The 12416-nt window shown below is 35.2% G+C and overlaps 1 protein-coding gene across 2 annotated transcripts in view; it reads right to left on the bottom strand.

The window, feature by feature from the left end:
* Positions 1 to 12416, bottom strand: part of LOC123880070 (adenylate cyclase type 6) — a 155854-nt gene that overhangs the window by 24968 nt on the left and 118470 nt on the right. For both annotated transcript variants that reach the window (XM_045927963.1, XM_045927964.1), the window contains exons 6-11: positions 8123 to 8313; positions 7306 to 7469; positions 6657 to 6777; positions 3299 to 3455; positions 3065 to 3214; positions 499 to 620 (exon numbers count right to left, since the gene is read on the bottom strand). In XM_045927963.1, coding sequence (XP_045783919.1) covers positions 499 to 620; positions 3065 to 3214; positions 3299 to 3455; positions 6657 to 6777; positions 7306 to 7469; positions 8123 to 8313 — 905 coding nt within the window. The remainder of the gene's footprint in view (positions 1 to 498; positions 621 to 3064; positions 3215 to 3298; positions 3456 to 6656; positions 6778 to 7305; positions 7470 to 8122; positions 8314 to 12416) is intronic.

Genomic DNA, 12416 nt, shown 5'->3' with positions numbered 1-12416 from the left:
ACATTTTAATTTTTTATTTAAATGATGTAACCATAAATTCACGGTTTTCGGAGTTATTCCTTTACTTGTACTATAAGGCTTACTTACCTGCCACATTTCATGATTCTAGGTCAACGAGAAGTACCCTATATAGGTTTTCTTGACAGGCACGACGGACGGACGGACGGACAGACAGACAAAGTGATCCTATAAGGGTACCGTTTTTCCTTTTGAGGTACAGAGCCCTAAAAGTATACTGGTAGGTAGTACTATAGTTTAGTTTTCCTTAGTGAGCTTACAAGATAAACAAATTGCAGTAAAGCAGAAACGCGTAAGCGTAAGCAGCGCGATTTGCCCGGCATTTTCTTTCTTTTTTTCACTCTTATTGATATGATTTTATTGTCAGTTTGCGGCAACAACGTCGTATGGGGTCGCATACGACGCCTTTTACGCATTGCAGAAAGACACTTCTTGTTTACCTTTTAAGTAAATAAGTAAAAGTAAAGTATACTTACTAACCTTACGTTCTCGTATCTTTGAATATAGATCTTGTGAAATTGCTCCTGTCTTGGCTGATTGGCAATGTCCGCTTTCATCTCCATAGCAACATGACGAGGCAGCACAGACAAAAGAAGGCGTTCCTGACAAGAACAAGAAATTTTAGATTTTCATTCATCCAACACAATTGAAGAAATATTCTTCTGCGGGGAAACTGTAGTCTGGTATCACGATTGACAATCGATGAGATGCTTCGTTAACTCAGTGATCATCACCGATACATTTGGTGATAGTCACTGAGTTAGTTAGAGTTAGAGAGAGAAAACAGAAAATCGCTGTAGCTCAGAAATAGTGAAAAAAGTGTAAGATTAATTTTTATGACCTGCAATTTTCTTCTGACTTCTTCTTTTAAAAAACTTACCGTTTAGGTGGAAAATTAAAAAAAATTAGTTCATGAAAACCCATTTTAGTGAACTTAGACCTTAAATAATTTTTTTCCAAATGTGGGATCGATGGGGACTTTTCACAATTCATTTAAAAAGGTTCTACTAACATTGTAACCTTAATCCTATTTTTGAGCTAACTCAACCGGGCTAAATAGCAAGCAAACTATTTAATAGGTATAGGTAATATTATATTAATCCTAACGACACGCCCCGGCTCGGCATGGGTGTTTAAAATTGTAATTTTATCATGAAAAAAAAACAATATTAATCTATATGTATAAACCTTACTCTTGGATCACTCTATCTACTGATGAAAACCGCATTAAAATCCGTTGCGTAGTTTAAAAGATCTAAACGGGACTACTATACTAAGTAGAGATAATAATATTCTATCACGTAAGTCATTCGATTTCACTTCATAACTCAAAAGCAAATAAAATTTCATTTCATTATATAAGGCCAATAAACTACCTCGATACAATGCAAATGGCTAGGTATTGGCTATTGAAGTATCCTTCGACTTTGTTTTTCATGGAATATAGGAGTCCTTGTTGAGTAAAATCTTGTTTAGTCGAAATATGCATCTACTAAGAATTCAAAGCCTAGGACACTCACAATATACATTTAAAGTTTATTGCTCTTCCGTTTTTCTATATTGTGGTTTGTTACATTCGGAGATTAAACTTATACATAAATATTATATAAATATTCTAATACTTTGAATCCGTACAGTTCATTTTCAAAAGTGGCCTTTGGGAGGCAAGTGCAGTGAAAGAGGATAAAATTGTTATCAAACGAAATGGATTTGGTTCTGTACAACCTTGTGTATAATTCACATCGTCATCATGAAAACCCATCGTTGGCTGAGTACTGAGCATGGTGTTCCCTTATAATGAAAAAGGTTTAGCCATAGTCCACCTCGCCAATCACTAGCCAAGTGCGAATTGGTAGACATCACACAGCTTAAAGAATATTATAAAGAACTCAGAAATGCAGGTTTCCTCACGATGTTTTCCTTCCGATCTATGTGTATGATAAGAGGATAATAAAAAGTTATGGCAGCTGGCATTCAATATAATCAATGGAAATTGAGGTAATTAATTGTAGCAAAAATTAAATCTCCATGTAACGTTGAATTTGACTTGTGATATACGACCGCCCTGCCTTCGCTTGTTTGGAGTTTTTGTAATTCCTTCTTTAGTATGGGCCTTTATTATAGAAAAAGATTTAAGAAAAAGATAGAGAAAGATTTTAGACGAAGTAGTTTGACAAATATAATGCTATCCCGTAGATTGCCGCATCCACGTAGATTTAAGTATTTTAAAGATCCTATTGGAATTTTCCAAAATCTGATTTCTCAAAATCTTTTGATCCTTTACGTTGCGTGTTTGTGTTTTATTTTATGTACGCTTGAAAAAAAATATGACAAAAGTGTCAGATGAGGAAAAAAAATTTTTTTTTTTTTTGAAAATTCTTTTCTAAATCAGAAGTGATAAACTGTTTACTTTAACATTAAATCGTCCAAATTACAAAAAAGGTAGGTAAGTTATACAGATACACGATCCATTACTTGATTACAAGGGACTTTCATTCGTATCAAAGTGTGATCAAAGCATCTGTAGACTTTATATTTTAATATCGTTAAAGGGAGACACTTACAAGTAACTTAAATAATAAACATAAGAAAGCTTACGAGATGGGTATTCATATCGAAAGAGCAAATGAAACGAATTTTAAACAAAATCAATGTAGACTATTCGGTAGGAAGTAAATAGGTAATTACTTGTAATTATTTAACAACATTAGGCCGGTAACTATTTGGGTATCACGAAATCTAAGTCACTCTGTTTTTCATATATGTCGCAAGAAATTGGATATGATCAGGGATATGATCAAATCCCGCTTATACCATTTCCCTGGGACAAAAAAAGTAAGGAGGATAGGCACAAACAAGACAGCGCCTAAAGACAGCAACCTCACAGATGAATTGCAAAGGTGTTACCTGAAAGATGAGGAGCAGACTTTTATTCTTTAGGCGATATCCTCAATGGAGTCGGGCTTGCTTGGGGCACCCTGGGGCATCCGTGAAGTCTTCCTCAGTCCCCAAAGAAAAAAAAATAGGATAACAAATTGATTGTTACCTGTTGTTGGTTTTCTCTCTGTGTGACCAAGCGAGCTTCTACGCAATCTCTGGTTTCTAGAAACGCTTGCCGTTGTGCCAGCTCCCGCGGGTGGTGGGTCATGATTCCGGCGATGTTACAAGCAATCAGTGTTGCTAGACTGCAGAAAATCTGTGTAGAAAATCAGTTAAAGTATAAAATGCTTAAAATAAATTAAATTCATTAAGTTTTCAGACTTATTTGTATGACCCATACCTGTGAGTCTGTCGCCTCTTTCATCATTAGTTGAGCACCAATATTGACGGCAGCAAGAGCAAGCCCGCCCACCGTCGCTTCGTGTAGTCTAACTGGTAGGGTTGCATATGTCAAGTAGGTGAAAAGGGCACATGAACCAGCGCTCATGTCCAGTGACCTAAAAGAACACAATTAATTTATGGACTCAAATAATATAATAATAATAATATAACAATAATAGGTATATCTTACATAAGTTAAGTCAATAAAGTTTTTCCGTATTTGGTGGTAACAATTAGTAATTGCGCGAAAATAAATTATACCTGTCCAAATACTTAGGTAAACCACTATAGATTTTAGGTGGTAGACGTGATGCAGGAAAGAGCTTGTTCACCCCTGCCATATTGTCAAACGCCGACTGTGAGAGAGCGTTACGCAGTTTACTGCTTTCTCATACATATTCAACTTTTCAAAAAATTACGCATCACTGACGCAAAACTAACTTACTAAGTACAGCGTATTGTCAGCATAGTGTGAATGAAAAACCAGCCAAGTGCGAGTCAGGCTCGCGCACTGAGGGTTCCGTACTCGGGTATTTTCTCCAACATTTTGCACGATAAATCAAAAACTATTATACATAAAAATAAATAAAAATCTGTTTTAGGATGTACAGGTAAAGCCCTTTCATATGATATAATAAGATAACATATACCACATAAGATTGTTATCTTATTTTGAACACATTTTTTTTTAAATGATGTAACCACAAATTCGCGGTTTTCAGATTTATTCCTGTACTTGTGCTATAAGACCTACCTACCTACCAAATTTCATGATTCTAGGTCAACGGGTTTACCCTATAGGTTTGACAGACAGGCAGACAGACAGACAACAAAGTGATCCTATGAGGGTTCCGTTTTTCCTTTTGAGGTACGAAACCCTAAAAATGCACTCTGACTTCATGTTTACACTGGAGCTCACATTGAGCCTGCTTACATTGTGTGACCGACATTATGTTGGGTGTAAAGTGTAAACGTTCACCTGCATAGACCTATCAGAAAGAAGAAGGATGAGTCGTCCATATTGATTGCAGAAATGTGATAATAGTTCGGAAATGAACAGTAGTAAATAATATTGGATGCCATTTTCATACTCAGAAAATATGTAACTTTTGAGTGGAATCAGGAAGCAAGCGCCTGACCCAAAAGTTGTTTACCGGCATCGAAATTATAAAGTGACTTAGGCGTAGCACGAAACAAGCTCGACGAAATCTCCGTTGAGTATGATTTCGTTTTGAATAACATTCCCAAAGTTTGTGGGAAGGTTGGAAATCGCTTATGAAGTTTTAATCTTGTAGGTACCTACAAGTTGGTGTAGACTTTTTTTGTAAAAAGCATTGTTTAAATGTTGACTTCCGTAGAGAGCTCATAATTTTTTAACTAAGAATTATTATTGATAGACGAAAAACAAAAATAACCTTTTTAGGTGGCATAATTAATTAAGTTGAATACTTCGATTAGAGACAAACTTATGCACTTATACTGCAAAAAAAATCTGACAAGTGTTCTTAATCTATGATACTGGACCGTAATCCCACAGAAACTACTATCCTTCTAAACTCGATAGAAACTAAATTACAGTCACTGTAAATGTTTTTCTGACAAATTAAGGTTTTTAATAACATGTTGTAGTTGCAAACAGGCAAAATCTGAGATAATCAAAAGTAAACGATGGTTAAATTTAAATACTTATTATAGAAAATTGATATCTTGCTTGTTGCTTGTATAGGTACTATTAATTTTATATTCTGTGATATCACTTTCTTTGCGTTCAAGATCCTCAGAAATATAGGAACATAATCCAAAGAGAGAATTATAATTGACGCAAAGGATTAGAAACAAGGCCAGCTAGGTCATAGGTATAAAATAGAGTGGCTTGAATTTTAGAGCACGACATTTGGCCGATGATTTTGCCCTTTGCAAGTCTGACCTCGTACCCGAGCGTTCAGATTGCAGGAAGCGAAAACTAAAGGGATGAGAGACGAAATGATAGCCATTCGTTCTTGGCTGCTTTACGAGGTCAAAGTAGTAGTTATTATGAAGGTTTTTCAGTTTCTTTGATAGAATATGTACAATACATCTACAAAATACGTAATCTACTGAATAGTGAATAATTTAAAAGCTGTACTTTTGTCGGTCTCGCTTTCTCAATAATTTTGGGCTTCAGATAGAGCTTAAAATAGATGAAATTTGTAGATCGATATACCTGTGTGCCCACACTGATGCAACCGTCAAGAATGCGAAATCCGCATTTTGTACACTAATCGAAATCAAACTATTAAAAAAAAAAAAACTCTGGCGATTCTTTTTCTTTTCTGGCCGACTTTTTATTTAAGTAGGTACAATTTATTCTAATTCAAGTGTCTGTTCTAATTTATGGACATTTACTTGCTTTTAATATCTCTCCTGCAAAATTGTGTTTACGAACATGCACACGTCAAAATGTATTGTAGGTACTAACTCGGAATTATATTTCTCCCAGTTTATTTTTTTACTTAGTACGCAATTTTTATTTATATAGTACCTACTTATAAAAATATGAGTGCTATAAGAATTTGGAAATATGCAGCATTCTAGATATAGCATTTTTCTCATCTCAATAATATAAGTAATAACAAGTATTAGATGCTAAAGTGTTTAGTAATGAATCAAAGAAAGGGTAAAATTTAGGTACTTGTTTAAAAGATCATTAAGCGATAGTTGGAAAAAACAATGAAAAGAAACTACAATTTGAAGAATCGATTGACAATAATTATTTGACTTAGCAAAAAACAATCAAATAATAATCGTAAAATAGTAAATCGAAAAATTTAACCTCATATAAAATCACCAATCGAATGAATAACGAAAATGAACAAAGAATTTTAAACATTTTAATATTAAATATCATGCAACGCGAGGCGCAAGCCACAAAATCTGCCTCTTAGCCCGCGAGTTGGGTGGGTGTGTAATGTATCTATATAGGTACCTACAGTTTTATCGTAAAACTGTGATATAGGTGTGTGTCATGTGTTATGTAAGAACAGCGCAAAAAAAAAGTTCTTCAAAAACCTAAATGCTTTCATTGTTAAGTTTCCGAACCCGTACGACACTGGCCTGGAACCATGGAACATATAAATAAATCGAAATAGATTTTCGATTAACTGCGCAATTAGGGAAATGTGGGGGAACCACGAACATCTACATTCGATATTCGTTTTCACACGCACTCTGTGTTCTTAGCAAAAACAGAAAAAATTCGATTGTTATTCGATTGTCGAGTAATAATTTTTCGTAGTTAATAATAATAATTTAAGCAACCACAAGGTCTTTCAAGTTACCTTAATACTGCTGTTCCGGCAAACGCGATTTCGATCAGCAAGAACGTGACAAGCACGACGTAGGAAATAGTCAAAAGATAAATCTCGTTTATCGCTGGCCGGCTCAGGCATGCCAGCAAACCTGAACAAAAATAATCATTTTTGGAGCGAAGCTTCTTCACGGAGGTTTGAAAGGGAGACCTTGAGAGAAAGGGAGAAATGGCAATAAATGAAGTGAACAAATTAATATATCTACGCGGTACTTCATTGGTTAGGCTTTGCGTATTATTGCCCTCAAGTGTTACCGAGTACTTACAGTTTCATATCTGTCCCTTCACTCCTAATTGTTTTTTAAATTCAATGACACTTAAATTACCAGTTTTCTACCAGATCAGATCTAGCTACAAATTAGCAATTATTAATTACCAAATTTTGCCATTATAAGACCATATAGCGCTAACTGAGCCGAATTTTTATGTTTTTCGTTTTTTTTTTTTTAATTTGTAGAGCGTTCCTAAAACGTTTCATTCAGTTTGATTGGTTAAATTCAAATAGAACCAAACTTATTTGTATGGAGCACGTTTCGGGCGTCTTCTCAATTGGATAGGTATTTATTGGGTATGTTTGTGAACCATTTTGATTAATTAAAGGTAAATAAAATGATACTTACACGTATAAACAGCTGCTGTGATTCCGAGGGTTATGATGTTGATAATGTGGGACAGTCTGTCCTTTTGGTAGTAAGTCCGTTGTATAATCGTAGAGTTGTAATCCGTGAGTCCTGTGTCGGTCATTGTCGTTGAAGTTTGAGAATTAGTCCCTAGGTTCAGAAAACTGTTGTGAAAGAAAAGGTTAGAATGAGCACTTATCTATTATTCTCCTAGCTTTACGATGCTTAAATTAGGATAATCTTAATTTAAATTTATTTTTAACAGGCTGAAAACAATCCTTATAATATATCTATATTGTATATCTTTATTTGATCAGACAACGAAGACCCACAATATTATGTTAGTTAGCTGTAAATAATATGTGTTAGTGCTACAATACTAGTAGTAATATTTATAATTAATATTCTAAAAGTGAAAGTGTGTCTGTCTGTCTTTTATGTTTTCATGGGCCCTCCGTTTAGCCAATTATGAAGAAATTTGATACAGAGATGCATCCGGGGACAGACATTGGATATTTTGCACCCCGGAAAATCAAAGACATGCCACGGGATTTCTAAAAACCTACAGCCATGCGCTCGCGCAGTCGTCGGTATCATCTCAGTCTATATTACATGATACTTCTCATGTATTCTTTTCTTTTCATTAATTTTAATAATTTTTCTGTTTATGTTATTGTTTATTTTTTTAAGAATTTTGTTTTTTCTGTTATGTGTATATTTAGATTATAATAGGACTGGCATGTGCTTATGCACAAAACTCCTGAAGTAAATAAAGGAAAGAAAAGAATAATTAAAGTTTAAAAGTTCAATACTGTACTTGAACGTGTCTTTGTCCAGGAATGATAGTTCGTGTGAGGGCATGATGGTGGCGAGGAAGTCCTCCGCGATGAGTAGCGTCCTCACTTGCACAAAGGTCAGCATAATCGCAAGACCCAGCAACAGACCAAGTAGATGTGTCATGTTAGTTTGGTTCATACGCAGAAAATACCTTTGGTACAGCATTTCCACCTGTAACAACAAACTATCATTGGAATCCAGTAAACAAATTATGATTTGCTTTTACTAAAATACTAGCTGTTCATCAAGGAATTTCCATTTAGGTTCATAATATACACAAGAAATAATCTCCATACCTAATATTAAAAATGCGAAAGTGTGTCTATCTGTCTATCTGCCCGTTTACTACCTTTCCACTGCCCATCCATTTAAACAATTTTGATTCAGAGATAATTCTGGATAATTCTGGCATCCTGGGAAAGAAAGGCTACTTTTTGCCACGGAAAATCTAAGACATCGCACGGGATTTTTGAAAACCTAAATCCACGTGGACGAAGTTGCGGACATGATGATTTTGCACATAGATAGTTTGTATCTTGGAGATGGCGCAGGCTACTTTTTATCCCCAAAAATCAATATTATGTTGTCGTAAGACTTTGAAACCCCTTAATTGATGCAGGCATCTTCTAGTAGGTGTAGGTTGAAAATTTATGTATAAGTATGTAGGGTAGGTATCTATGTGTCTGCCGCATGGTTTATGGATGACATTTTAACACTTGCGCATCGTTCATCCGATTGTATTCATTTGCATTTTCTGCCTTTACTTAATATAGGTTTCTGACATAGTACCTAACTACCATTAATATACAAAAGGTTATATGAGCCGGCCATAAACTGTTTTTCAGAATATATGTATTTCAATCTTTATTTTTAGTATCTTATCTTTTATGAACTGATTTTGTGCGTCTGTTTACTTGTTTATCTGTATGGTACAAATTTTTTAAAATACCAAATGAACGACTTGTACATCGTCATTCGTGGTATTTGAAAAATGACCTTTATTTATATAACAAGTTTATTTTCACGGTAGAATGTTGAAGCAATATTTGAGGGACGAACACAAAGGGGCGACTCAAAAGACCCGTGACAAGTGAGAATTACAATTAATTATTGTACAATAATATTATATAGGCTATGCAGCAGTAATTAAATTAAACTCATTCTGAAAATGACAAGTTTTATAAAATGGTTAATTACGCGAGAAATTTTCTTATGGATAAATAAATATGGACCTTTGACAAGACAAGATAATGAAGAATGTAGGTAGGCTGATATGTATTCGAGAGTTCGAGGTAGAGGTAGGTACAGGCGACAGGTCGAGATGGCAATCCGGGTGGGGACACCCCGCACACCCGCACAGCCCCCGCGCTAATCCAGCCCCCCCGCCGCGCCTAGTACCCCGATCGGCCATTTCGACCTGTCGCGTCCTATTTAGTAAGTATTGCATTGTTATTCTGTTCTGGCTTTGAAGGTATCTTGAATTAAAATCGCAAAACTTGTAGTTTGCATTATTTCAGTAATATGACGCTAATTCTTTTCATTTCATTCCCACAGTATTGACAATATTATAATAATTCCGGCAAGTATCAATTGCACAAATTATCAAGAAGCCTTTGCCGCGCATTATTGAAACAATTAGGTTTCCTAAAATTAATGTCAACTAAATTTTTCATTAAAGCGGAAGCCTAATTGTTAAGATATCGGCCTCTAACTATTTGGCAATTTAATTTAAGGCCGATTCACACCAATTACGTACACTTGACACGTGCGTAGTGACGCGCGTACACCCCTAACACACTGGGCCATGCATACGTCCACGCTTTACGCAAGTGGTGTGCCATGTTTATACAGTTCCATACATTACAACGCCATGGTACGCGCTACGTCTACGCTTACGCAATACGCAGCCTGTGTGAACGAACTATAAACGGTGAACATAACATAGCGAGGAAACCTGCAAGTTCTCCATAATATTCTCAAAAGTGGTGAAGTCGAAGTCACTACACCGACCAATCCGCACGTGCCTAATAGGGTTGACTATGGCCTAAGACCCTTCTTATTTTGACAGGAAACCCGTGGATAGAAACGATGATGATGATAAACTTTTGTCCTCAAATTCGTTTTCATATCTTTAAGTCTGCTAATCCGCATTTGATCAGTGTGGTATAGACTATAGCCAAAGCCCTTTTCGCTCTGGAGGAAACCCATAGGACAGGAATGGGTTGAGATGATGATGTCGATAATTTTATGTCCTTAACCTTATTTGCATATTTTTAAAGAATATTTGACTTTTCTTAAATAATGTATAATGCCTTTCCCATATTTAACTTTTTTAATAAACACAAAGCGTTATGTGCTAGAAATAAATACGACGGACGGACAATTTGATGCAAGGGGCGGGGTTATCAGATTTTTTTCCTCTCTACCTCTTTATACCTCTATTAGTATTGATAGGTATATACTAATATTATATAATAAGTCATAACGGTGAATTCCACGCGCGGTATATTCTTATAGATTGAGCTTAGGCTTCGAAGTCACTGCAAAACATTATGTAAAATCTCTTATTCTCAATCATAATGCTGCAAGGTTATTACTTGCCTAATCCGGTAAGGATCTGCTGATTGTGAATTCATAATATTGTGGGTATCAAGTGGCTATAAACTTGATCATTAACCTTTGGGTTCCAGCTCTGGGTTCTAGTAGGTAAATTATCATTTGAGTATGTATTGGAAAAATCATAACCCTTTTGGCCAAGTAAAATAGATTGGTTCGTTTTACAATTAGCATGTTCATTAAATTATACCTACATTATTCTCTCTTTAAACCACCTTTGTGTCCGAGGAATATAATTAACAGGGTTAAGTATATATTTTTGTCTCCCTTTGATAATAAAAGCCAACCCTTTGAAATATAATATTTTAAAATGAAATAACGGTTTGCACAACTAATTTGTTGGCCAACCTGGGGTTAAAATGTCTGAATAGCTTCATAAGTTTTGTCAGCCTTTGTTTTCAGAATTTTAACGGAAAATGTCTGCGGCAGAACTGACTGCCGACGCATTTTCCAGCTAAAACTTGGGCGAAAAATTAAAACCACGTTTTGCAAATTATAATACCATTCATCATCAGCTTTATGAAATGTCAGAGATATTTATAAATTTAATCTTTACGGCAACAAGTGAATTAACATAATATTATTAGGCAAACGGTCTTATTTTAAACACCGATAACTCCTCCGTTCTGGCGGCTTATGTGGACACTACCCCTGTATCATCAGGTTGAAGAGTTGGAACTTGAAGTTAAATGGTAAAATTTATGCTTGCTACTGAAGATCTCGATTCACATCACAATCAGCAGATTCATTAGGTGCTTGCCATTGAACTTTTGAAGACGTTCCACTTGGTGGACGAGAGATAATCTGACTTATTAAGAAACTAAGCTAATTCAAAGCTCCTTACGATAACAGAGAGTTGCAGATAGCCTAGTATGTTGAAGTCCCTATAAGAGACCTATGTCCAGCTGTGGACGTCTATCGGTTGATGAATTGAATGAATGAATATACTTTTATTGTACTTTACAAAATCAGTACATAAAAACACATAAAAAGCACAATATTAAAATTGGATTTTGATGCTGAAGATAATCGCATATTTAGCTTCCGCCTGGACACCTCGAACTACAAGGGACCAGATCGATAGACAGATTGGATTATGCATATTACGTAAGTGCTCGTACTATATTTGTTCCGTCAATTTCAGGTTTAATATCCTATGGCGATGACATTATTATTACATCATACTAGGCTCGGCCTTGTGGATCTCGGATTATGCAAGAGCAGAGAGAGGTATTAAGTGATTTTAACCGACTTCTGATATAATTAACTGCAAAGCCTGGCACCTAGGTCAACTGAAGAAGAGCGGGGCAGTGAACATTGAGAGATGACGTGATAAAATTATCTGTTCATCTGACAATACTCAATAAAACTCTCCTTACTCAATAACAATTTTCAGGATTCATTATTTTGTTAGGACTATTTTTTATTACCTTTATAATATTTACTAGTTAACCCGGGGATACACGATCTACTTTTTTTTGCAATTTGTCGCCATATTACATTCTTAGCTTTCACTAGACAAACTTTATAATTTTATCAATTTTCATAACTTTTAATTTTAAAGATGTAATGTTAAATCGGAGGGCTTTGAAAGTTAGATTTAAATAATATAAAGATATAAGTGTAAATTAAAAATTTATAACACCCCCGACAGTAAT

Source organism: Maniola jurtina, chromosome Z, assembly GCF_905333055.1.
Source record: "Maniola jurtina chromosome Z, ilManJurt1.1, whole genome shotgun sequence".
Classification (NCBI taxonomy): Eukaryota; Metazoa; Arthropoda; class Insecta; order Lepidoptera; family Nymphalidae; genus Maniola; species Maniola jurtina.
This window is presented reverse-complemented; position numbering and strand designations above follow the sequence as displayed.